The 27,255-nt window shown below is 38.3% G+C and overlaps 3 protein-coding genes across 5 annotated transcripts; 1 reads left to right on the top strand and 2 right to left on the bottom strand.

Annotated features, from left to right (window-relative positions):
* Window positions 1-5,789: 5,789 nt before the first annotated feature.
* LOC145478513 (uncharacterized) lies at window positions 5,790-21,637 on the bottom strand. 2 transcript variants are annotated; one of them, XM_081456573.1, is made up of 9 exons: window positions 21,583-21,637; window positions 21,259-21,298; window positions 15,155-15,333; window positions 14,452-14,700; window positions 12,895-13,143; window positions 11,911-12,130; window positions 11,280-11,442; window positions 10,450-10,605; window positions 5,790-10,129 (listed from the first exon to the last, which is right to left on the bottom strand). In XM_081456573.1, the coding sequence occupies exons 3-9, from the start codon at window positions 15,290-15,292 to the stop codon at window positions 9,730-9,732; spliced, it is 1,575 nt and encodes a 524-aa protein (XP_081312699.1). In that variant the 5' UTR covers window positions 15,293-15,333; window positions 21,259-21,298; window positions 21,583-21,637; the 3' UTR covers window positions 5,790-9,729. The 2 variants fall into 2 exon arrangements, with proteins under 2 accessions (XP_081312699.1, XP_081312692.1); XM_081456566.1 differs by lacking the exons at window positions 21,259-21,298; window positions 21,583-21,637 and adding an exon at window positions 17,311-17,644.
* On the top strand, window positions 19,266-23,275 carry LOC145478942 (uncharacterized). 2 transcript variants are annotated; one of them, XM_081457155.1, is made up of 2 exons: window positions 19,266-19,969; window positions 23,131-23,217. In XM_081457155.1, exons 1-2 carry the CDS (start codon window positions 19,672-19,674, stop codon window positions 23,199-23,201), a joined length of 369 nt encoding a protein of 122 aa, XP_081313281.1. In that variant the 5' UTR covers window positions 19,266-19,671; the 3' UTR covers window positions 23,202-23,217. The 2 variants fall into 2 exon arrangements, with proteins under 2 accessions (XP_081313281.1, XP_081313273.1); XM_081457147.1 differs by having other exon boundaries at window positions 19,269-19,969; window positions 23,139-23,275.
* A 1,648-nt stretch (window positions 23,276-24,923) lies between these two features.
* LOC145478666 (uncharacterized) lies at window positions 24,924-26,006 on the bottom strand. The gene has a single exon (XM_081456765.1). It carries the CDS (start codon window positions 26,004-26,006, stop codon window positions 24,924-24,926), a length of 1,083 nt encoding a protein of 360 aa, XP_081312891.1.
* Window positions 26,007-27,255: the final 1,249 nt, after the last annotated feature.

Here is a 27,255-nt window from a genome sequence, read left to right as displayed (position 1 = left end):
TAACATAATGTATGCTTTAGATTCGACACGGCAGAAATTCGACGTCTGAATCGGTGTCGCATTTCTGTCGGATAATGCGACAAGACCAGTCGAATGTGCGGCAGAAATGCGGCAGCCGATTCAGACGTCGAATTTCTGTCGAATTTAATTCGTTGAATTGAATTCGACACGGCAGAAATGTGACGTATGAACCGGGCCTAAGGTGGCTCAAAACAGTTTCCAGCAGTTAGATTTTGATCGTTCATTATAACCACTCTTCATCACTTGATGCTATAATCATAGTCTCAAAAAGCTGCCCAATCATTGGTGAACTCGTTGTTATCATTTTTGTGACACAATAAATAACCATAGCAACGGTATGACCTGCTAAAAACACCCTTAATTACAGCTTTAGGGGTTTATAATTCAAAAATGGCACGGTGAAATTTTATTATATCATTAAATTTTAATAACATGATAAGACGCAACTTTTGGCAAAGTTTTAATAAATTCTGTGCATAGGGTTCAGAGCCATCTTAAAGTTTTGAAAATTTAAGGTGGTTCTGACCCCTATGCAAAGAATTTTTTTAAACTTTGCCAAAAGTTGCATCTTATCTTGCTTATCAATTATGGCTCAAACTGTCACAGTCAAGGGCCCAAATTAAAAAAATTCTTGAGTAGCCATTCGGTGACTAAGTGATAAAAATCAAGTAGGAATTTTATTCAGAAAAGAACTCAATGCATTAAACCTGTAAAGAAAAGACGTTTTTGGCTGCTAATTTTGTGTACGTAGCTAATGTATTCTATGAAGGATTCATAAATAAATAAGTAAATATACATTTATATAGCGCCATTTTCCATTAATTGTCCATGGCGCTTTACAATACTTTAAAATCAAAATCCTAAGTTTAAAATCCTAAAATTAAAATTCTAATCCTTTAAAAACCAAGAATCCTAAATCCTAAAACTTAAAATCCTAAGAATTAAATACGCTATATAATGCAATTAGAGGACAAATAAAAAGTAAAAAACTACAAATCAAATGCACGCTTAAAAAGATAAGTCTTAAGATTAGCCTTAAAAACTGCCTCTGATGATGAAAGTCTGATCTGGAAGGGTAGTTTGTTCGAGAGCCTTGGTGCCGCCATGGAAAAAGCCCTTTCACCATATGTTTTAAGATTTACTCTAAGCTCATCAAGCAACCTGTTGTTTGAAGATCTTAGTGTGCGACCAGAAATGTTAAATCACAGTAGGTCTCTAATGTAATCGGGGGCCAGCCCATTCAGAGCTTTGTAAGTTAACAACAATATTTTGAAAATGATCCTAAAATGAACTGGCAACCAACGTAAGCTCCTTAGTATTGGTGTGATGTGTTCCTGCCTTCTAGTCAAGGTAACAAGGCGAGCTGCTGAGTTCTGTACAAGCTGAAGTCTATTAATCAGATACTTTGGGAGACCGTACAGTAGGGCATTACAATAGTCCAAACGCGATGTTATGTAAGCGTGAACAATAGTCTCAGTAGTACTTTGGGATAGGTATCACCTAATTTTAGCTATACTACGAATGCGGAAAAATGTGCTCCTGCAGATTATTTTAACGTGTTCTTTGAAATCCAAACATTGATCGAATGCAACTCCTAAATTCCTGGCCTGTTTACTAGACTTGATTACTTCATCACCAACTCGTATATAGTCAAGGGGTGGTCGTGGACGATATTTAGAACTAATAACCAAAAGTTCAGTCTTATCCTGATTTACTTAAGTTTGTTGCACAGCATCCAGTCCCCAGTGTCCTTAACACATAATTCTACTGCCATCTTTGAGCTTGATAGGTGATTAGGACAGTTGGACGTAAACGACAAGTACAACTGTGTGTCATCTGTATAGAGATGAAACAGTATGCTATGCTATCTGGCTATGTCACCCAGCGGACTTGTATAAAGGGAATACAACAAGGGTCCCAACACAGAACCCTGTGGTACCCCGTAGGGTAAATTCTTCTTTGATGATTCAATTCCATTAGCAGAAACAAACTGTTCGCGTGAGTGAAGGTACGAATGAAACCAATTAAGAGCAGTGTTCCTAATACCAAAGCGATTCTGTAGTCTAGATAACAAAATCGAATGATCGACAGTATCAAACGCAGCCGATAAATCGAGCAATAGTAATATAACCGATCTGTTATTGTCAATAGCCTTCAAAATATCATTTTGAACTCTCACAAGCGCAGTCTCTGTACTGTGATGACATTTTTATGCCGACTGAAATTTTTCTAATAAGCCTTCATTATCGTTAAGGTGGTCCATTAATTGTGCTGCAACTGCTTTTTCCGTAACTTTGGATAGAAAATATAAATTCGAGACAGGACGAAAGTTAGAAAATAGTTCATGATCAGCTCCACTCTTTTTCAACAACGGCTTCAACATGGCAACCTTGAATCTATAAGGTACTTGGCCACTTGTAAGAGACAAGTTAACTATACGAGTAATCACTGGAAGCAGATAATGACGGCACCTTTTGAACACTGAAGATGGAATTGGATCAAGTGTACAGGACTTTGAACACAGGTGATTCACAAAACCAGATACGACCTCCTCATTGACAAGTTTAAATTCACTTAGCAGCTGACCAGCCAGACAGCTTTCAGACTCAGCATTACATGAAGTAACTTGACCGTCACTCAGAGTTCCATCAACTTTGTCAAGATCATTGCGGATTTTAACAATTTTGTCAATAAAATATTCAACGAATGATTCGGAGAGAGAACAGTTATTAGGCCCAGATGGCCGGATAACGCTGGACTGGATTGGAGTGCAGAAGCTTCTCTATTGGCTTAAAAAGAAGTCCAGAGTTCCCTGAGTTTTCCTGGATCACTGATGAATAAAATGTGTGCTTCGCGGAGGCAATCATGTCATTAACAACACTGTTCTGAAACACATACCGTTCTCTATCTGCAGGTAATCTTGTACGTCGCCAGTTACGTTCGAGCTTCCTCCTTATGTTCTTTTGAACACTAATGTCAGTTGAATACCAAGGCGCACAAGGACGAAGAACTACCTGATGGGTCCTTTTGGGGAAACACAATCCGTGGGCATACATGAGTTACTCAATGCTCAAGGGTTTGCAATGGATTAGAACAGCCATTTGCAAGTTTTCTGATGTGAGGGAATCTTTTACAGCAAAGCAAAAGGATAGATTGCTTTCTTTTCTTACGTTGAATGTTATAGAAACAAAGATCTTTCACCATGTATTTCTGGAAGGACCTAATGTCTGAGAAAATTACCGCTATTGATCGTCAGCACAGAGAAATGTAGTCGCCATTATGGTAGCCCGTGAACACAGACGTGTTTTCGGCTGTCAACTAAACCAGAATTTTTCGTTGCTAAAGATGAAATTTTAGCCGCATTGGCAACCGTACCGGTTGCAATTTCGAGCCTTTTAACAATGTATATAACCAAATTTTATGGATGGACAATAACTTGGTGTCGGTGAAATGTTCGGACATCATGTCCGATCATAATGTGAAATTGGCCAGACATATTCAAAATTTGGTCGCTCAATGTCTGATGACCAACTGTTATTTCCGGTCCTGAGCATGATAAGACCCAACTTTTGGCAAAGTTTAAAAAAATTCTGTAGGTAGGGCTCAGAGCCACCTTAAATTTTGAAAATTTAAGGTGGCTTTAAACCTACATAATTTTTTTACACTTTGCCAAAAGTTGCGACTTATCATGCTTACCAAAAGTTGTTAGTATAAAAAAAATTTCACCGTGCCCTTTTGGAATTATAAGCCCCTAAAGCTTAAGGGTGTTTTTAGGAGGTCATACTGTTGCTTTGGTAACCTATTGTGTCATTAAAATGATAACAACAATGTGTTCACCAGTGATTCACTAAAGGTAGTCTTGCTGAAGAGCAGAGCTGGTTAATTTGATCTTGAGAGTATCAGATTTTTAGATCACAGTGGAATGGGTAGGTACAGGAGTGGAATCTGGAGAGTAGAGCCAGCTTGAAGGGTTGAAGGCTTCATTCACAATCTCCCAACTAAATAGACCTTTTCATGGTTTTTGACGCCATCTTATTTGGGAGGCAAACATGACAGATTATGCATGGGAAAAGTGAAGAATCTATTGTCTAACAATTCATAGAAATTCAAGTTCTAAAGTTTTTATGAGGTAATAACTTAAGATGCCAAGCACAAATGAAGGCTTTCGTGCAAAAAGGAAGTATATCGCTTTTTAGGCCGATTTTTATTTTTTGCAGGATCGAGCTAATTTTTTGGCAGACTGACTTGTTTTGATGTGAAAAGCATCGTTCCATAATTGTTTTTTGTTGATTTGCGCTTGGTTTTTGAGAAATAACGTAAACTATGCAAAAAAACTCACTTTTCCAAGCGGCATCTTTTGAAGCGAATCCTTCGAAGGTGGATTTTGACGCGACGCAAACTTAAACGGTTACTTTTAGCAGCTTCGACAGTATGTTTTTTTTTAAATACATGTTTCTATTTTTGAAAGAAGTAGAGAAATAGACCGGGAAAAAAAATCAACCCACCTCGTATCGAACCGCTGTCATGACAAAACTAACTCGAATCTGGCTCATTCAGTGCCTTATTCGCTTCCACTAATGAAGCAACAGTAAGAGATTAGCGTAATTATATAAATAATAAAACTTGTATCGGTTCGAACAACTAGCAGCAAATGTGACACTTCGGTGACTTCATCGTTAAGCAAAACAAAAGGTCTCTTTTGTTTTTCGTTTAACAAAAGATCTCCAAAGGATACCCTTGGAAAACTGAGTTTTTTGGCATACATGTACGTTATTTCTCCAAAACGAAGCCCAAATTAACAAAAACAGTTATGGAATGATGCTTTTCATGTCAAAACAGGTCAGTCTGCCAAAAATTAGCTCGATCCTGCAAAAAATAAAAATCGGCCCAAAAAGCGATATATGTAATTCGTTGGAAAATGTAGAGATATTTGTATGGAAAATATAAAGAGCAATTTTTCGCCTCACAGCAAATCTATGTTCTTGAAGTATGATCAAAAACCACTTGCAAGTTATGAAATCTTCAGAACATCAACCACTCCCAATTATTTGACATCGAACTTTTAACTTTTGCCAAACATTTATTGTAATTTTTGCTGTATTTGCCCCCCAGTCAAAATGGTATCAGAAACCGTGAAAAGGTCTATCCAGAGCTGTGAATACTGTATTTACTCGATTAAACACCGCCCTCGAATTAACGCCACATTTAAGAGCAGAATTATTAGGGGACTTTAGATTTGAGTATGAGTACGAGATTGAGTACGAAAACGACTTTTCAATTCTAGTTTGCAGGCTTCACATTATCATGTCACATACTAATTTCACCCCATGAGCTACCCTCTCTACCTAACACTAACATGAAGAGCGATGGCTCTGGAAACGTCACTAGTTTGAAATTCGAAAATTGTACTCGTACTCAATCGCGTACACCTAGTCCAATCTAAAGGTCCCTATTAATAAACACTGCCCTTGAATAAATGCTGCATCATGATGTGTCGTTTATTCGAATAACAAACTCAAAAGGCAAATGCGGTAATAATCAAGTTTGAGCAAACCTAAAAAATTTATTTCCCTTGATGGCTACAATGTTTTAAAATCAGTACATTTGAAGCTCAAAGGAATATAATCTGAACACGAGAACAATAATAATAATAATAATAATAATAATAATAATAATAATAATAATAATAATAATAATAATAATAATAATATTTAGTGAGGGAATCCAACTCGCCAAAGGCGGTTATATGTTAGTTCAGTTTAAATAAGCTTTCAAGTGGAAATTTGCTTTCATTGATAACAATGTTTTTCAGTTCGAAGTGACTATACTTCAATGCTCTTTCAATGCTCTTACCACACTATTGTTTGCAAGAAATAAATTGGATTTTAAATAAAGGCTGCCCTTGTATAAATGCTGCCCTCGAATAAATGCCACACTTGAGTCACAAAAAATTTAATAAACGCCGTGGTATTTAATTGAGTAAACATGGTAATATAGGCCTAGATACAATGTGAATTCATTTCTCAGGTGAACATAATGGACCCCACTCCCACACTGGTTACAATCCATGACATGCTTGTTTACTAGATAATTTGTGCATGTAGTTGATCTGCTTGAGTGACAATTTTGTTTTAAAATGTTTATTCTAGCAAATGATATAGGGAGGATATTTGTTTACAAACACAGTTTTTGTTGTTCAAATTCCCTGGCAATGAAACAAAAGAACTCTTTGTTTCAACAACTAACAGTTCTCTAGTTGGTACATATTATACAACAATTGGCCACATCACTAATACAGTCAAACCCCTGTTAAGCAGCCATCTATTGAACGGCCACCCCTATAAGGCGGCCAGTAATCAAAGTGCCGATAAGGGTTTTTCTATTGTTTACACCTTTATTGAACGGCCAGCCCCCTTTAAGCAACCACTATCCATTTCCCAAGGATGGCCATTTAATAGGGATTAAACTGTATCTTGGCTATTGCAGAATGCTGAGATGCCCGCAAAACAAAACAAAACAAAATCCAACTGATCAGCAATTTTACCTTTTCGACTCTAAAAAAAATGAATGTCTTAGAGCTCTGCCAAGTCAACCACAAGAATGTGTCAATTTATTACTCCACAATTTTCCCCTGAAGATGCCCAAAATTGGCCAAAGTTATTGAGGAAAATCTACTTTAAGCACTTTCCTTTGTGTCTGGGAGGTTTGATTTCATACCATTATCAAACTCAGGGCTCGACACTAACTTTCCAACTTATTAGCCTGGTGGCTAGTGACAACTTAGATGTTACTAGCCCAAAAAAATTTTATTAGCCAAGCCTTGATGTTGGCTAGGTCCAATAACAGCAGAATTACTAGCAAGACTTCAAAGCACAATGCAAGCGACTCTTGAAACCTCTTAACGAGTTGACATAAAATTAATTATAGTCGGCACACCTTGTGTCACACTTGACTGGTAACGTTAAACACTAAGGCAAACCAATTTATCACCGAATTATGCAAGTTTGAATTTTGTTAAATTGCCTCGTGTTTTCCTCACATCAAATCTCTCAGGCCAACAGATCACAAAAAAAAATCCAGCGATTTTCCCGAAAAGACATTCAGGACCCTGTTTTTCTTTGAGACTTGCTTGGGAAAATATCAAGACCCTAAGACGTCATTGTAAAAACTGTTGAGACTTCTTCAGTCTCTTCACAGACAGGAGCTGTAAAATTCAAACTGTTTCAAAAGCAGTGTTTGTGAAACTGGACTGCTATTAAATGTCAAAGGAAATAAATCTTTCTCATGTAATTATTTCTGCAGTGGTATAAGTTTTGTCTGTATGGAAACAACGACAAATCACTATGTGTTGTTACGCTAAATGAAATGTTATCCCTTTACAGTTTGGCACGATTTTGCGCATGATTTTATCAGGATGCTCATGTTTTGTTCTACTAATTTTGTAAAAAAAAAGAAGATTGATGTGTGCTGTCAGAAAATGCTGTTGTCTTTGTCAGTATTTCTTTCAAAGATATAATAACATGTTCAGTTTTTATACCCTTTCAAGTACCACACAGCGAAAAGTAAACATGATACGCTCACAATGAAATTCTGACCTTGTTTCTGAGTGAAGTGTTAGTGTTTGACTTCCTTGAGGAAGACAGAAACTAGTTCGGCCAATTTCATTTTGTTTACTAACCAAAGTGGCTAGTGGAAGTCAAAAACATACTAGCCAAAACTAAATTTCTACTAGTCTGTGGCTAGTTGGCTACCGTTAGTGTTGAGCCCTGAAACTTGTAAATCAGAATGCCTTTTTCAGATAGTACTTAATTTCCATTTGCACAATACCCTTATGAAGGATAAGTTATAGGTGAAAATTTTTTGCAAAAGACGTACATGTAGAATTACTTGGTGAAGGGATTTGCTAGCATCGCTGTACAGGAGGTGGGTGGGGAAACTTGGTTTAGCTGTCGAGTAGACTAGACTTGTGAGAATAGCAAGATTCGCATGCAAGGGGCATATATAAGCTTCTGGGAATCTCCCAGGGGACCTAAATAACCAACTGGGTGTTTGCCACAAACACACATAGTTTTCCAATTTGACTAATAGTCATGACGTGGCTTTTACCCAAATGAGAATATAGTGACCTATTGAAATTGAACATTGTACAAGACTCCCAGCATTTAATTTTTATTGAAAAGTTGCTTGATATATAAAAACCCTTACAAAATCTGCACTATATTTTCTAGATTTTATAAACATTAAATAACATTGTACCACCCAATATTATTGTGGTGGTATCCCCTTTGGTTAGACATAAATGTTGTGACAAAAGATGTTTACTTTCTCCCAGGTAAGGTAAAGTCTGCATGCGAGCCAAGTGGCCCATCAGGCCGGAGCTTATCCCGGTTTCTGTAGCATGAAGCGACTAGGAGTATTTCTACTCCCCCCTGGATGGGATGCTAGTCCATTGCAGGGTTACCCCCAGCATTAAGTTCGCCGGTACCCATTTATACACCTGGGTGGAGAGAGGCACTGTGAGAGTAAAGTGTCTTGCCCAAGAACACAACACAATGTCCCCGGCCAGGGTTTGAACCCGGACCGCTCGATCCGGAGACAAGCGCACTAACCATGAGGCCACCGCGCCTCCCTTACTTTCTCCCAGCTTATATGTTATTATTTGTTTGAATTGACCTACACACTGTATATAATCCTCAAGGTTGGCATGTGAAGGCAACATAGCTGTATTCAACAAAGTTGTAGAGACAATTTATACTGACTATGGAGGAAAACAGCAGTGCCTAGGCTCTGTTGAACAGTTAAGAGGTATGTGCAAGTTCTGATCCCATTTTGTATTCATCCCAGCAGCAGTTTAAAAATATGACAGTGCAACCACATTTATTTTTTAAACACAAACATAAGGGGGTGGACCATTAGACTTTTGAGGGGGAGGGAGTGGGGTGGGTGATTTCGAAAAAGAATATCCTGTAAGAATACTTGTACCAAAAAACAATCATGTAAATGATCACTGCTGAAAAAAAATTTCACACATGTTCAGTGAGCCAAAAAAAGCATGTTACACTGGAAAAAAATATCATGCATACACATGCCTTGAGGAAAAAATTCCTAGTGGATGACATTGCTGAAAAAAATGCCTCTGTTAAATCACCCACCAACCCTCCCCCCCCTACCCCCTCAAGAGTCTCATACAGTGAAACCTCTTCTAAATGGACACCCTTGGGAACTTCCCAAGTCTCCGCTTAATAGAGGGCATCCAACTTTAATTTGTTTGAAATGCATGTAATGCCCTTTCAATACAGCAATGATAATACGGGTATTTAATCGACTATTTGATAGGACGTAATCCAATGCCACATTGTCAATTCAGTCTGGTTTCTGCTTAATAGAGTTTTTTTAACAACAGAAATTAGCCAAATACAATTTATTTTAGTGTCTGCGTCCACTTAATAGAGGTGTCCGCTGAATAGGGGTTTGTTATAAAGGGAAATATAAGACGTTTATTTCAGGACCAGGCTGCCATAAGTGTCTGCTTAATTGGGGGTCTGCTTAGTAGAAGTTTCACTGTATTATTGTCTAACCCTAAATGTAGTCCCTTTACAAGATTTTACCGAGCTCCATGAAGATGTCCTCATAAAGACCCATAAAGCTCTGTAGATACAGGCTCTATGGCATCTTTATGGTGGCTATAATTATGGAACAGTAAAGTTCCTAACCTGTGCTTTGATTTGATGTTTTAATTATTACAACGCCAGTGCAGACAAGTTGTGCAGCATTGTTTCTCATATCATAGGCTTGTATGGAAACTTTGTATCTTCTATTGACTTGAAGAGTAAGCCCGGTCAATGTTTGCTGCAAGTTGTTGTTAGGAAATGTGCCGCTCACTGTAGAGGTAGTGGAACAGGTGGATGTTGACGGCAGAAGAAACCATTTAAGGGTTAGCTGGCCACATGAGACACAAAAGCCGGAAATTTTGAGGTAAAGTTTGTCTGTAAAATACTGATAGCTCACGACTGACTTAAATTTGTGATCCATTAATTGGACAGTGCCAGTTGTAAGGGTAATCTTGTCTTTCACCGCATGGGGACATGTTCCAAGGCTTCCGTCACACCTGTAAATAATGAGCCCAATACATTTTAAGTTTAACCAGTGTTTTTTTATATAGTGATGTTCATAGTATTTGGGAGCGTGACTTAATGATCATATTGAATCTTGGAAATTTTAAAAATTCTAACGCACTGATAATCCCATGCTTTGTATTTCTATTATTGCTTCATTACAACTATGTGATGAAGAGTCAAGAACTTGTCGAAATGCCATTTTCATCAAAATGTGGATACAAAAAGGCGTTTCTTTTGTTTTTAACAATTCAGGACAGTGACAATAAAGTCAAGATCAAACTGTATATATATGTAGAATAACGTTACCCACCTTTCGGGTTGATCACAGACGTCCACAGCCGGGCGACAAATTGTTCCACGTGACCTCATGATCACTTGACAAGTTCCATCACCAACACACTCAGAAGTCCTCTTACAACTTGATGAAGGATAAGATGATTGACAAGAGTAGTCTTTTCCTACACATCTGTCAATTTAGAAGGATATGGTTGATTAAAATCTTGGATTAGGCTTGTACAGTGTTCAGCTACAGTATTGGAACCAATATAATAAGAGTTACATGTATGCATATCTTGGTACAGGTGAAGCAGCAAGGAGGAGATAGAATTGTGTAACGTGTTTTACTATGTTCTTCCAACCAGCTTTCATCTTGTTTAGACAACGTTGCCAACATTCCAGAGCGAAAGTTTAATTTTCATAACCAGCTAACCTACTAAATACTAGTGTGGTTCTGACAATAAATAGCTCTCCTTTTGAACTTGGTCATCTGGTGTGGTTGTTAGCTCTTGAAATGTGAGGTGCTTTGTGACAGCAATAAAGCAATATTGGTAACTAAGAAAATACTGTTTTGTGTGGTAAACAAAAAAATCCAGAGTAAAGCAAAATCAAATTGAGAAATACAAACATAAACAAAACAAAATAAGGTCATACTGTGCTTAGTTTTAAACAGATTCACTGATATCTATGTCAACTTGATCATGGACATTATCTGTACCCTGAGACTCAAGAAATAATATTCACAGACAAGGAGTAATGTTTGTAGTTTGTTTGCAAATGAGCTACATGTATGAACTACCCAGGGAAATTTACCTTGCCTAACATAAAGAAACTGTTTGTTTCTTTTGTAATCACATTATTTACCTGCCAGCATTACATGTATCCTGTTTGGTGCACTTGTCTTGATCGTCACACGCCCCTCCAGGACAATTACTCCATGTGCTCTTACCACGAGCTGCTGCATCATACAAATCACACCACTGGCACTGGTTTGATGGGTTCAATGCTTTATGACTATAGTCCTGACCTAAAGAGCAAAATTAATCATTGGTTATTATTTGTTTTGAGCTACATGTATGTATTGATATATCGATTCTCTGTACCTAATACCTACAGCAGTTAAGACTATATATCTGATCCCTATTCTCCAATGAAAATATGCTGCGAGCACTTGTGAGGATTCGGATAACTTTTGTTGTTTAGCACTTGTGGTGAGTGGAGTAACAGGAGTGCCAAACTCATTTGCGGGCTTCCTTCTTGCATTCAAGTCCAAGATGGTGAAAGTTCAAATTGTCAAAGCCTTGGGAGGCTGCTACAAGACTCCTAAACATGTATGGTTGAATGAATGAGTTATGTCATTGCGTTATAGAGTTCTTAGTCAACCTCTGTGTTGAGGTATACATAATAGTTGCAGTCATACTCGTAAAAAGCGAGTTTTACATCAGTATTTTGCCTACTGGACAGGCCATTAAGTAACTCTTTACACCACACCCACCTGCTATCTTACATGTGCACGTGTTGTTCACAAATCCATATCCTGCTTTCAGACTGCAGCCATTTCCATTACAGTAGTGACACACAGAGTTACAAGTGAAGGGTGTTGCTACACACTGGCCACTCTTACATGTGTCTCCACGTGTGCATTTGTTGTCATCATCACACGCTACACCATCAAGATTTGACCATGTGCTGCTGCTGTTACATGGATAACACCACTGAAAGAGAAAGAAAGGATATACCAAAGAGACAAGATTAAAGCATTGCTGGATCTTCCTTGAAACATTGTCTTTTAATAGACTTCAGTTCACAGATGCAATACCACATGACAACTTTTAACTCATTTTAACTCTTTGTCATTTTAAAAAGATCCAAGTAAATGTAATTAGGCAAATGAATGCTCTGCTCTAATCATCTCATATCTAACAAGCATGAGTGGAATAATTGTTCTATTAAAAATGCCCACAAAAATAGAAAACTAAAATAAAATGAAAACAAAAACGCCCCCAAAAATTATGCGTAAACTTACCATCTAGCATGGTATAATTTCTCAGATGGGTAAGCCAATGAAAACTCTTGAATTGCATTGTCCAATGATCCAGTTTTTAATAATACATGTACGTTTTGTAAAATGGCATTAGTGGAGCTGCACTTGTTAGAGCAAGCTATCCATTGAAGTTAATCGCAAAGTTGGCTTTTGCTGGCATTTCTCATCAAACAACAAAACTACTAACCAGGTTTTCAATCTTCAATTATAATTTACTTTGTGACTGATTTTGCTGTAAAACTGAGTTAGAAAGCTAAATCCTCCCACTGGTCCTTACTACATCATCTAAAATTCTTCAGGAGAGAACAAGACCTGTTTTCTCTGACAATCAACTTCTTCATTCTCATAACTTTCCTTCTCAGAGATTTTATCAACAGATTGAGAAATTATTAAGCTGATCACTACTGTGTATGCAATAGTAAATGGCTATTTTACCTGGCAAGGATAGCCAGGTCGGTAGGCTCCTCCATTGACACATTTTCGTGTTCCACCATCGCTGATAGCGCAAAATCCTGGTTTCGCATGGCATGTGTCTTTGTAACACTCTTCACATAGAAGGCACGTGAATGGTGTTCCGGAGCAGACACCATTTGAACACCGGTCATTTTTAGTGCACGCCTTATTATCACTGCACGACAAAGCATTGTTGTTTGTCCAGGCTAGGTTATTGGCACTATTACAATCCTGTTGAATAGCAATATTATTAAATTTATGCAATCACAAAATTCCTCTAACATGCTTGAAAGTACAGCAGTTAATAAAAACATTGCCATGCATAACACTGTCTTTTGTCCCTGATCGGGTGCTTTCTTTGTTTGCGTGCTTATTTCGCGTTGGGTCAACCACTTTATTTATTGATGTCATAATACATGACTGTGTAATCTCACTGACATATTTGATGGAATCTCACTTGTGGTCACTCTTTTTTTATTGAACTTCCTTTTCTAATTTCTATTACTCTAATCAGATTCATCCATGAGCTGCAATCTTGGACAGAATGAAATAAGAAATAAAACCACCCTTTCCCTGGATGAATGATAAACTGGCACTACAACCAGAACGAGTCATTTTTTTATCATTGAAATGGGGGAGGAGTGTTGTTAATTTTTCATTCATTTTGTCCAAGATTGCGGCTCTAAGGGGCCTTTGATTATTATGTAGTATTTTGTAAAATGGTATTTGTGGAGCTTGCACTTGTCAGAGCAAGCTATTCATTGAGGCTAGTCCCAGAGGTGGCTTTTGCTTACAGTCCTCAGCAAACAACAGAACTACTAAACCAGGTTTTCCATCTACAGTTGAACCTCTTTAACTTTTAAGCAGCCACCCCTTATTAAGCGGCCAGTTATTGAAGTCCTGAAATTATTGTAGGTAAAATATTGTAAATAAATTCCCTATTAACCAGCCACCTCTACTAAGTGGCCGCGGCCACCTTTTGTTCATCCAGATGAGGGATTTCCTATTGTTTTTACCCCTATAAAACGGCCACCCAAAATTTAATGTGTGTAAATTAATTTTGTTTTAGAAAATTCCAAACTAGAAGGTGACTAGTGATGAAAACATTTGAACACACATTTATCATGATTGTTTTGAAGTGACTCCAGCTCACCAAGAAATTAACGTGATGGTGAAAATATTCCAGGTAAACAAACCCCTATTAAGCGGCCACCTCTCATTTCCCCAAGGATGGCCGCTTAATAGGGGTTCAAATGTATGATTATAATTTACTTTGTGACTGGTTTTGCTATAAAACTGAGTGAGGAAAGCTAAATCCTCCCAATAGCCCTTCTTACCTTGTCTAAAATTATCTAGGAGAGAACAAGACTTCCCTTCTCTGATAACAAAATTTTTCCTTCCCATTACCTTCCTTTGCAAAGATGATTTATCAACAGAGAAACTACAAGCTGATCACTACTAGTGTTTGATTACTATTGATCATACAGAGCTATCAATACTGTGTTACTACTGTAGTAGCTGATCACTACTGTGTTTTACCTGGCAAGGATAGCCGGGTCGGACAGCTCCGTGCTTAAAACATTTTCGTGTTCCACCATCGTTGATCACGCAGAATCCTGCTTTCACGCGGCACGCATCGTTGTAACACTCTTCACACACAAGGCATGTGAATGGCGTTCCAGAGCAGGCACCATTTGAACACCGATCATTTTTAGTGCAAGCCACATTATCATTGCACCTCAAAGCATTGTTGTTTGTCCAGGCTAGCTTGTTGGCACTGTTACAATCCTGTTGAACAGCAATATACCATTCAGGCAACATTATTTTTTTTTAAACGACTCATCATTCTTCTCTTCACCCTAGGGGTGCTACCTGCATTTTGCATGTATCCTTTGCTATCGTTCTTCTACCATCCTTGATGGGTTTAATGTTTGCCTTTCTTTTCTTACCCTTTGACTTAGGGCTGCAAAGGGTTTTCTTATTTCTCTTGGCTTCTGCCACCTTGGGGATCTCGCTTTTCTCCTTTTTGTTTTCTGCCTCTCGCACAGTTCCTGCCTACTTTACTCCCGTAACTGAACTCTTTTTCATCAATTATTTCAATGCTTATATATGGTTTATATTATATCTGACTTAGCCCACTTGGCTTGTTATTTACAGCCATGTGAGCTTAGATAACTAAGGTATTAAGCGATATTCTACCCTATTTTGTAGGATTAGTCTTAAATATTTGCTCTCATCTTACCTGACACTGATTGCTGGGATTCACTGAACCATATGAGTAACACTGATTGTTGATTTTACACTGCCAAAGGTAACACTTGAGTCCAACTTTGGTGTAGCAGGAATGACAGCGGCAAGTGAAACTACCATGTGTGTTCATACAGGTGTGCTGGCATGGGTTTTTCAGACATTCGTTCACATCTGTAAGGAAGAAAAACTAGTTCTGTGAAGATCCATGTATATGGATGGCACATTCTTTCATAATGGATCAACTCAGTCTTTTTCCCTAAAGTACAAAGAAGCAAGTCTGCTTGCAGGATATCATCAACTGTAAAACCTGCCTCTTCCAGGTGAACCCATGGTAGCTTTAATGAAACTAAAGTGATCTAGCACATGATCTGATTTAAGAAATGGAAAAGTTCCTCTAAATTACTTCAAAATACCGCAGTTCAAAGTAAACATTGTCATGCATTACACCATCCTTTTTCCCTACTCAGGTGCTTTCCTTTGTTTGCATGTTTATTTGGCGTCGGGTTGTCTTTGGCTTTAGTAAATAATCTCAGTTTTGGTATATAGGTCACTATTTATTGCTGTCATAATGCATGTGTAACATCACTCACATAATATTTTGATGTAATTTTAATTGTGGTCACTCATGGTCACTTTCATTGTTTATTGTTTTTTGGTAAATGGTGTCACATTCTAGGAGAGTAATAATAATTGCCAGGAGCCCTTTTCTAGGCTGAACATGTCACCTGATATTATACGCAGTTTCTTTTTCAGAAATATAAGTTTAGATAATATACTATTAGGTCTGAGTGAGTCTACTTAGCACTGTGGTTAGCCTGAATAGCACTCTGGTTTTCCTAAATTAGCTTAGGTTGCTCATTGTAAGCCTAACAGCTGCGTCGGGTCTTTTCAACCTGCAACTTGCAACCTACAGAATAATAAATTACGTCTGGTGTCTACTCTAGGGTCTCAATTACCAGCCAGTCTGGGGCATTTCCCCAGGAAATTTTTAAAAGTTCAGGGTGGTAGCATTGAAGAGGAAAATATAAAATTAGTTGATTGATCAATCAATTAAGTAATTAACAATTTATTGTTATTGTATTAAATAATTATTGCCCAGTCATTTCTAATACACTTATCCCATGTGCAGATTTTAAAAGTGGAAGGGTTTAACTTAGTTTAACTTTAACTTTGCTGTCAGTAGTCTTGGATGTGGACCCCCGGCATGGGCTCCTGCTAATGGTACTCCACAAAGAATGACAAAACTTCCATGTTTTTCTTAAGTTAAACTGATTGATATACATAGAAATACACTTTCTTGTTCTCCTGTACCCGTTTGATACTTTACTTGACACTCTTTTGCTCACGAGAATATGTACATAATGCTCTAGGGCTCTTTAAGGGGGGGGGGGGAGGGGGTCTGAATATCCCCTAGCCCCTGAATTTTTGGCCTAAATATCCTGTATTCCATTAATTCCAATTATGAAAATTATGATTTTTCCTTCCTGATATCCCGGGATATCTGTTTTAAATGTCCTATATGCCACTAGTTCCTCCCCCCCCCCCCCCCGAATATCCTGTATCCCGTAAATATTTCAGCTAAATATCTGGTATCCCAAAATCCCTGAGTGGGACCTCCATAATAAGGTGTAAGAAGAATGTGCTGCTTTAATTAATACACGTACAAGTAGGTGTTGTTTTTAAGAGCTAAAGGGATTTTAATAACAAGAAAATAAAATAGTTTATCATTTAGATTTTTTCTAGGCTAACATTTTTAGCGACCATATTCCACTTCAAACTTAAGTGTTACCAATTGACCAATCACAGCGCTGTTCTAACGCATATCTAGCGCTACTGGGGAAAGCGAAGTGGGAATTAGCATCTGACGAGTCTCGATAACCGTAAATATTACATATATTGTAAGGATGCAATTGTTGTAGCTTTGGTTAGTATTTGCTAAGCTCCTTTATATACACGTTGATCTACGCGGATTGCATTTTGACACTGAAATACTTCTAAAACTTCGAATAATATCAGGCATTGTATTGGCAACTAAACTGATCTTTTCTCTTTCGATTCAGTCTATTGAATTCGTGAGATCGTATTAGGACTATTAGCTAATTTTGACACTTTACGAGGTTAAACAAATACTTCTTAGCCTGAACTCACCATATTCACAACAAGTGCCACGGAATCCAGATCTACAGCTACATCCACTACTGCGCGGCGTGCCACCGTTTCGACAATTATTTCTGTTACAGGCTCGCGTTTCACGCATGCGGTAAGGACAAGAGCCACCGCACGACGCGGCCTGTACCTGTCGCCGCGTTCGTGATTGTGTGCCGCTCGTACCGCACCGATATGAACAAGAACTCCAACTTGTCCAGCTATCCACTTGACAGTTTCTAGCGCTGCACCTGCGCCTCCGCCGTCTTCTTCGCCAGGACATTGAAGTCCCGACCAGTAACAGAATGATGCAGATCGTTATCAAAGCCCTTTTCATGTTGCGTTGTTTGGATTTCTTTTTGGTTTCAAACGTTCACCACGACAGTTCTTCCTTCTACGAATGAAATCTTAAAGCCGATGAACCTTGTTTACAGTTTTCGCTTTGTTCATTTTCGTCGGATTTCAGGTATTTTCGAGTCAGCAAAACAAAGCAGTCTTAGAACTGTTTTTTTTGTTTTGTTTTTTGTTTTTAATTTTTCGCTACTGTTCGCTTATCTACTTCCTTGTGCTTTTTTCCCTCATTCGATCGATCGAAATTATTTAGGTTCCTCCGAAATGAAAATTAATTTCTTAGTGAGCTAGCTGTTAAAGAAAACGATTTTGTGCTTAATGGTGGAGCGCTGCTAACAGACATATATATATACTTTTAAAATTCATGACCAATTGCTCCGCTTGAGTTCACGTATTAAAATTCGAACGCTACAACGGATGTGACACGGAGTCGACCATTGGCAAAACTGTGGGACTCGTCGTTGCAAGACTTTGTATTATAAATTAATAGATGCACTGAAATAATCGCGAAAGAAAACTAGGCTATACCAAGAAAATAAAGAGAAAATGTCTAGTAGACCGACACTGACAGATATCTGTATACTTAATCAAACTATGTTAATGTTCGATTGCGTTTATATCGTCCGTGTGGCTTTGTTTCCTTTGTTTTATTGTGAACAAAATGACTTGATCGAAGAACGTGCTTGAGTAAATCGTAGCATTCTTGTGTAATAGATTTCAGTAAGAACAGAAGTAATTGGTCTTTGTATTTTTTAGACCTTCCAAGACAAGCACAAAGATGGCTTATAAAAAAGTTTGGACGACTTATTTCAAACAAGCACAAGAATCTTTGTGTTTACCTCGACCGCCGTAAATTTGCAGTAAATACTTCCTTGTTTGCGTGCATGTTCTTCATTTAATCAGCTTGCAAAGAAAAGCTGTCCAGGAGAAAGTACTGCAACTGAGTCACTTGACAAAATGTACTTACGAATACGACGTGTACACAGCGAGAAGCTTTCCACGACTGCATTTCAAAGTTGTCATTTCTATAAATTTACAAAAATTCACCGAGTAAGGTCGTTAATTTGTAACGATTTATTTTCAGTACTCCGAAGGACGGAGTACTATTAAGGTTAGAATATTAGGAAACGTGCGTTAAGTAAACGAAATGCGTTCCTGATCAAAATCGTCCACTTCAGATGTCAAGGGGCTTAAGTAAAACACGACGACGACGGCAACGAGAAGGCCACCAAGGTTTAGTGAGCAAAACAATGGCTGTGCACGTACGTTATCAAAGTTTATACATTTCTTAGCCGTCCTCTTAGACTACGAGTAGTCCCTCTTTCGCTTAGTCCGTGTTACGTGGCCCGAAAGAAAACCGCGAGAAAAAAATGACCGCGCGAAATCCTGGACGGACTAAGCGAAAGAGGGACTACTCGTAGTCTACCGTCCTCTGTAAAACAACAGGGAGGTTAAGAAACCACGACGACGACGCCGAGGACAACGTCGATTAAAAAATGAATTTATATTTTACCTACGAATCTCGTGGTACTCTAGAGTCATTTACTTTGTTTATCACTGTCAAAGCTATAACGAAACTGAATCTAGGACACAACGATAAATTCGAAATAAAAAATTTAAAAAATTAGCTGTCGTGGTTCACGTTCTCCTGACAACGCAGAATTTGGTCATTTCACGTTGTTGTTTTGCAGAGGACGGCAAAGAAATGTACCATGAATTATAATGCACGTGCACAGCCATTGTTCCCCTCATCAAACCTTTTGTTTAGTGAAGTTGCCGTTGTGCGTCGTGGTTTTCTTAAGCTCCCTAACGTTAACAATGCGAACGACGACGGTTAATTTTTCGTATCTTCGTTTGGAGTAATTGCATATTCAGCCTGAGCACGTTTTTAGAGCCATACGCGCACTGAACTGATCTAGGCAATTGCGAGATTCGAAGGTAAATTCACTCGGCGGCGTCGTGTTGTAAGCTCCCGTATTTGGGCCAGTTGGACACAATGTGACAACATACTTAATGACCGTAACGGAACATGAACTCGCACGCACGGGTAAAATGGAACACCTCGATCGAGACCTCGAGAGTCATCGCCGTCGAAATGGCATCCGGATTGATAAAATGTGTAAAGGTGACGATGAAACTTGGTTTATCACAGAAGCGAAGGCAAAGCTTGTCTCGGAAAAACAGTTGAATTTGGAGTTGAGTTTCAACCAGAACTCGAGCATCAGGCGCGCCATGCGCGTGGATGGAGAGATGCAAGGAAAGGTGACATATTTTGTCCTGGATAGACTGATGGTTGAGGATAGACCTAGCCGTGAGTCCAGATATTTTTTTTCTCCTTTTATATTAGCTATTTTTTTTAAAATTTCTACTGAAAGCTCGAGTATTAAATGCAAAATTATTTACTAGAAACCCACTCGTGCTCGTAATAGCGCGGCAACATTTTGAATACTATTTGAAACATCTTATTTTAATTCATTTCTCTATAAGTGACATCGCGATTAAACTCTGAAGCATTCTCGAGAAAGTTAATGTCAAACCTCGTAAAAAGCCTGTGCTATAACATCAAATTCATCGTTCTCTCGCTAAGCCCGCTTCAGAGAGTCTTGATAAGCTCCTGTTAACTCTATCCTAATTGTTACAATGTTATGAGTTTTTTGGCAACTTTATACTGCTTTATGTTTGCCATTATCGCTCGAATGTTCGGCGGAAGCCGTAAAAAAACCAATTACTTTTAATTATCATTTAGTCGTTTAGGCGATGAGGAGTTTGCATTGTTGTTTTATGAGCTCTGAAATGCCCTTTTCATTTCGATCATGACTGTAATCCAACTTTGTACGATTTTGTTTACATGAACCTCATATTGATCAGGCGGGGGTGTTGGATTGTACGTGTCAAATGATCTTGATTTCGAAAACCGTGACGATAAAAGTACTCATGTTGATGAGGTGATGAAAACACTATTTACATCGAGATCATAAGACCTCATGGGAAAAATGCTATTGTGGGTATAATTTAGAGACTGCCAAACCAAAATGTTAATTAGTATTTTTGTGGACACGCTCAGTGCGGCAGGGGTAATTTGCAGAACGCCGAATGCCGAATGCACTGTTTGCTTGCGGTTAGTTTCACTTATATTTGCTTGTGGGTTAGCTTTTATTTGTCGGACAGGGCCATATGCAATATAATGCTGTCCGTAACAAACAAAAGCTAACCGCAAGCAAACACGAGTGAAACTACTAAATCTGGGAGCTTCGCCGCTCCTTTTCGTGGCTTTGCCGCTTTGTGCTCGCGCTCAATGCTTAAAAAATTACTGAATTTGTGCTACGCAGGCTAAGTTTTAGCCAGAGCCTGAAGGGAGAAATAAGATATGTTTTTTAATGGGTGATTATTATAATTTGAATTTATTAAATCACCAAAATCATAATGCCTCTGTAGAACTTTTGGATGGGTTTTACTCTTTTATGTTTCCACTGTTGATTTCGGTACCACCCAGGATAATCTCACACACAGCAACCTGTATCAATAATATTTTCACTAACTACTTTGACTTCAAAAACCAAATAGGTGGCTTATTATTTTCTGACATATGAGATCATTTACCTGTAATTATATTTTTCCATTTGCTCTGCTAATATACCTGCTGAGACAAATAAATATACCATATTTGTTCAATAAGAACGAAGCCGACAACTTGAAGTTTCTCCAAGACCCTCTAACAACTTGAAAGTATGTGTCAATTTCCTGGGTATAATGTTCCAAACAACAATTAAGTTTCTTTAATAAATTTCCTGAAGTTTATGACACATGTTTTCCACTCAAAAATTAAAGGGAAATATATCAGTTTAGGAAGTCTTGGTTATCAAAGGGTCTACTTAAAAATTCATGTAAACATAAGAACAAATAATTTGTACATGCAAGCAATACCTCTCCTATCCATCTTCTTGAAATTAAGTGCTGTCTAAAATCTACAGGAACAAATTAAACCACTCCTTGAGAATTATAATTATTATTATTATTGTATACTATGATAAAAAACGAGTAGTGGCAAATATTGGCAATATTTGAATAATATTTTGCTTGAAGTGTTTTATATAGTAACTTAGATTAACCTTAGATTAAGCTTAGATTACAGTGCTAACCAACCTAGTGCCCCTTTCTTAATTTTAGAGTGAAGAGAGTTTTATCTTGCTTTATGATATGTCCCTGTGGTGTTATTTGCTAGAACAATGTATTGTGATGATGTGGCTCTCACTCTATGAGACATAGCTTATGGTGATATTATCCTTAAGTAAGATATCATGTTGAATTCGTCCAACGCTCTTCGAGATATCGCTACAATGATATTTTGTAAGAACAACATTTCAGCAAGATATCGCAGGGAAGTGCTAATAATCTCTTTGAAATTACCTTTGTAATGCATCCTCTTATATGTATGATATATCACCGAGATATTGGCTAAAATATCACAAGAATAAAGCTTCATATTGTAATGGTTATTGTTTGTATGCACTATTTTTGCACAGCACTGCACTTGGGATCTCCTGAATTGTCAACAGTTGACCAGTGGTAAAGGATTAGAAATAGAAATAATTTTCAAATTAACTTTTCGATATAAATGGGTTGAAAATTTGCACAATGAAAGTTGAAAAGCACTAAAACCATTGGTTGATATCAAATTTTATGTGCTGAAAATGATACGCCTAGTCACTGCGACATCATAGTGAAGTCAGCAGCAATGGTAAGCCATTGCTTTCAGGTCAGAAATAGTAGAATTTTGCTCAGCTTGGAATGGTACAATTTCTGGTTTCAGATCAAAATGTGACAACTGAACAAAGAACAACTTGTAGCCATTGTATCATGGTGAGAATTGCATTGAATGAAAGTGAGATAGACTCACTTTGTTGTGAAAAAGTGGCTGCTATAAACACCACCTTAGGCAAAACTTGAGCTTGGAGCTTGGAAATATAAGAGATATTGTTAAAGTTTAGCCAAATAGACTACAGACAATCAGTTACAAAAGTAGCTGAGACACTAAGAAAATTATGATGCTTTTTGATATTTTACCTCTTAATCTATTTCATTTACATCTAGAGTTAATTCTCTCTTACCCCCCACTCCCCAATTCAATCTTGTGTAGGTGCTGTAGTCTGTGCAGTCTTGAAAATAGAAAAAATCAGCATTGCTGATTGCTGGGGGATGGAGAGAGGAAATGTTTTTAAGGTGCTCAAAAATCGAATTTTACTGTCAAGTGATTCAACTTGTCACTCATTGCAGTCTTGCTGTCCGAGTTAAAGTCTTGTCATAGAAGTCTTAAGGACAATCACTTTGTGCTCTTGTAATTTTTGCCAAAGAAATGAAGTGATCAATACTGAACATGACTCCTTTAGAGACAATGGATAGACACAAACGAAGGAACCGGAAAGAGAGGTTAACTAAAACTCAAGGCTAAGAGTTTCTCTTCTTTTCCTTTAGGGCCCCAGTGTCTATCCACTGCATGTGGCACCTGGAGCAAGCAGACAATGAAGTCATTGGCATCGGCGTGAATTTGGAACATTACTGTCAGATCAAGATGGACCAGACACTGGAATATGACCTGTTGGAGGAAGGAAAAAATTGAGCAAGTGGTGATAAACAGGTACTGTTACTTTAAATATAGTACGTACCACTCAGAGATATGTGAACCATCAAGCGCGTTTTAAACTCGGAGTAAACTAGTTTGCATTTTGAACTAAATGTGTTTTAACGCATTAGTGTTTCAGTTGGTAGTGAAACGCAAATGCTGTTAACCTGGTTGATGATGCTCATTAGTAGACGACACATCGAGATCAGTTTGCATAACAGAAGACTTGCATAAAGCAGGATTTATTGTTCTATTCACCTTTGCATTTCAGTGGTGTATGTGTGTAGTCCTTATCTGAACTCAGAAACAAACGTTGTCCAAGGAACCGTTTTTCATGAAGAAAACTTGAAGGCTGTAAACTAATATTTGGAGTATATTGTGGAGGGACGGTGGCCTCATGGTTAGTGTGTTGACTCTGGATTGAGTGGTCCAGGTTCGAGCCCTGGCCAGGGACACTGTGTTGTGTTCTTGGGCAAGGCACTTTACTCTCACAGTGGCCCTTTCCACCCAGGTGTACAAATGGTACCGGCGAATTTAATGCTGGGGGTATCCCTGTGATGGACTAGCATCCCATCCAGGGGGGAGTACAAATATTATTCCTAGTCGCTTCATGCTTTCCGGCCTGTTGGACCCCTTGGTTCATATGTAGACTATTTAGTTTTCAAAAGTAATCGATCTTGTGGTTACATGCCACATGTTGTATGAACTGGTGGACACAGAATGCCTGTAGTTAATAACTCATTTTATATGGTTTGCATACCTCTGAGTGGTACTGTAATTTCTTGGGTCAGGTTTGAGCCCAAGTCAAGTTAGAGTGAATCAAGTTAAATTTCTCTTTTTCTTTCCACTTTTTTCTCTCTCTTTTAGTTTTAATTGCGGAGTAAAAATGATGTACCAGAGATACAAGAACAGCACAAGGTTTGATTCTTTTTCTTTGCCAATTGTGAGAATTAATTTGTTTCCAAAAGTTTTTTCCTTTCCAAACACTCCTTGGCATTCATTAATTTTTCTCACAGATTTCAACCCCTATTAATTGATTACAACTAAGGCATAGATTCTGTGTTAACTCAACACTGTTGAAACTGATGTGGAGAATGAAAATATTAGGATTTTCGGCCATCAAGTACCATCTTGTTGCATCCCCAGGGAACCCATAGAAGAAAAAAAGGATTCCAACCCATTCTTTTTGTAGTCAAATTGGTGGAGGGCATTGTTTTTCTGTACACACTAACATGTATTTATTTCATCTGAATGATCATATCTAACATATTTTTCTTCTGTATGAAGAGCACTGCAAAATTAATAGATGGCATGGTTCAATGAGGAATAGGGGTAGATTTAAGCTTACATTATTTCAAAGTGCAAAACGAAAACACTAATCTTAAGTTAGCAGTTGCCTTGGCAATGGAAAACTGTTTTGTGCCAAACCTTACTGAAAATATATATTTTTTACAATAACAATATTATAGTCAAACGATATCATAAAAAAGGAAATGTGAATGAAAGAAAGAAAAGTTGACTTGAAGTTCATTAGGGCTCGAACTTGACTTGTACTTGACTTGGCGCATCCAACATCGGAAATTTGACACTTCTTCAGAGAATCGGCCCAGATCTCCATATCGCTGCCGGCCATGTGTCTGTTGTTTCAGTGTTTTTCAGGACATACGTCTCCAGAACATTTGAAGTATTCCAGTTTGGGACAGACGACTTTGAGCTTTGAGAGACTCGTGGATATGTCACGGATTGTCAGCTGTCTAAGGCTACCGCAGTGCTCTCGGTCCAATTCAATGACACTCCAATCGACGGAAAGCTCCATTTGTTTAATGTTCGAACACTCCGACAAGAAATCGAGAAACGACTCTGCCTCAAAGGCGGGGCATTCGTACATCAGTAAGTCATGAATGCTCTTGTAACAAGCTTTGATTTTAGACAGGACACAGTTTCCTTGAAGAATAAAAGAGAGGACATTTGTCACATGGACTTTGACCGAGGTCAGATAATGACATTCCGAAATGAGAAGAACTTCTAAGCTAGGAAGTACACACTTTAAACTCGTCACATTTATACTTGGTAAACCAGTTAGAAACAGCGTTGCGAGGCTATCCGATTTAAGAACTAACGAATCTGACGCGGTATTGTTCGTTACGTCTGTAACAGCCACAAAAAGCTGCTTCAAACACTTGAAATTTTCCACATAACTCACCAGGTCCGCGACACTTACAGGAAGATAGTGTAAATCAAGGCTTGCAAGAGTGGAGGAGTGACGAGAGTTCATCAGAGCTTTGATCGGAGGAAGAGACGCAATGTCCTCAATGAGAAGTTCGTCCATGCCGTAAGGAGCACATTCAAGATTCAGCTCTTTCAGGTTAAGTTTATCTAGCACTGGAACAATTCCGTGCCGACAAAGTTTGAATATGTTGATACTTAAATTCAAGGATTCCAAAGAAGTAAACTGCCGAGCAAGGACTCGCAAATCCCACACCCGTATTCCACGCTTGTGGATACGAAGGCGTCGGTGGCCAACCTGCAAACGTCTTCTCACATGCGCTCTGTAGTCATCTATGGTCAAGAACTTTAACACTGGCGCACGTTTCAAAGACTGTGCGAAAACTCTAGTCAAAGACAGCACCGGGACATCAAGCCTCGTCAAGTTCGGAAGCACCGTAAGTAATCGTCTTACTTCAACGCGAGTGAAAAACGTTTGATCTTCTGCTCTGATGCACTGCATTAAATGACCATATCTTTTAAAACACAGGCACAATATACTCACATAATCATCCTCGAAGTCCTGTCGCGCGTCTCGATCGTCCTGTAAGTGGATGTGTCTCCACAGAAGTCCGGTATTTTGAATGATACGCTGCCACCCTCGACATATCGTGCAATATCATGGAAGGTCTTCATATATCGGATGGAGATAAGATAGTATCCGTGCTACTACTTCACCTGGTAGAATATCCATATTGTTTCTTCAAAATAGCAGCGGCTGGACGACTTTTAAAACTTGACTTTCACAGTCGATTGTGACGGGAAAGTCGTTGAACAGTTCACGCGCACGTGAATGCGTCTCGCGCGCGTTTGCATTACGCGTTATCATTTTCAAAAACGTCTCTGCACGCGCTGTCAATGGAAAAAAGAGCTCGGAGTACTGGCAAGACTAGCATCTGGCAGCTAGTTGTGGTTACAAAATATAGCAGCATCTTTAACAGCATCAAGCTGGAAATCTTACCAGCGTTAATTATCTCAGCTTCTTTGTCGAGGCCATTGTAATTAAAAAAAATTGCTCAGTCAGTGTGTATCGCTCTCTGCAGGCGATCGTATGTTCGAGAATTACTGAATTTTCTGAGTTCAGTCTTTCAAGACTGAACTCAGAAATTTCTGGTAGTTAAAACTACTAAATTTAGTTAAAACTACCAGAAATTTTGGCTCGGAAGAAAACGTAAACACTTTTTTGGTTCGCCCCACAGAAAAATTTCTGAAAGAAAAGGAACTGACTTCTACTTAAGATCTCAAAGTGCCCATTTTTCCGGGAATAAACGTTTACCATTTTCCTCCAAACCAAAATTTTGTGAATGTTTTGGCTCCTCGAGCCTCGGAATTTTTTAGTTCCAGACTTTGCACCAACTGGTCGCGCTTTTGAAATTCAAAATGGTTGCTACGCCAACAAAGGCACAGCCGCTGGGTGAAGTATACACAACATTTACCAAAACAGAACATTCAAACAGTGCGGAGAACTTTCTCCATAGTATTACTGACTCAACATTTACACTACTTTCATTTAACATCGCCTATACAAAGTGTGGCATACAATACAGCAACTTGAATTTTCTATTTTCCAATGAAAAAGATCAATGCTCTTAATCTACAATATATTCTCTTAACTGGTATTCTATGAAAACTACTACAGGAAGCAGGGAGAATTTGCACGCTGAAATCAGTGTTTAATGCAGCTCAACCCTTTGATCAAGAGCTGTGATCGA

This window comes from Orbicella franksi, chromosome 1 (genome assembly GCF_964199315.1).
Source record: "Orbicella franksi chromosome 1, jaOrbFran1.1, whole genome shotgun sequence".
Classification (NCBI taxonomy): domain Eukaryota; kingdom Metazoa; phylum Cnidaria; class Anthozoa; order Scleractinia; family Merulinidae; genus Orbicella; species Orbicella franksi.
The sequence above is the reverse complement of the archived record's forward strand: the minus strand, read 5'-3'. Positions and strand labels throughout refer to the sequence as shown.

What these genes read in the sequence shown, in the direction of transcription:
- LOC145478513 (XM_081456566.1), bottom strand. Translation starts at nt 17,644, where the DNA reads ATGAAAAGGGCTTTGATAACGATCTGCATCATTCTGTTACTGGTCGGG. An exon ending in TGGCACTTGTTGTGAATATG is followed by an intron (nt 15,334 to 17,310) that starts GTGAGTTCAGGC and finishes TCTTCCTTACAG; the next exon opens with ATGTGAACGAATGTCTGAAA. An exon ending in GTCTGTGATCAACCCGAAAG is followed by an intron (nt 10,130 to 10,449) that starts GTGGGTAACGTT and finishes CATTATTTACAG; the next exon opens with GTGTGACGGAAGCCTTGGAA.
- LOC145478666 (XM_081456765.1), bottom strand. Translation starts at nt 26,006, where the DNA reads ATGCAGTGCATCAGAGCAGAAGATCAAACGTTTTTCACTCGCGTTGAA.
- LOC145478942 (XM_081457147.1), top strand. Translation starts at nt 19,672, where the DNA reads ATGACCGTAACGGAACATGAACTCGCACGCACGGGTAAAATGGAACAC. An exon ending in GGTTGAGGATAGACCTAGCC is followed by an intron (nt 19,970 to 23,138) that starts GTGAGTCCAGAT and finishes TTAGGGCCCCAG; the next exon opens with TGTCTATCCACTGCATGTGG.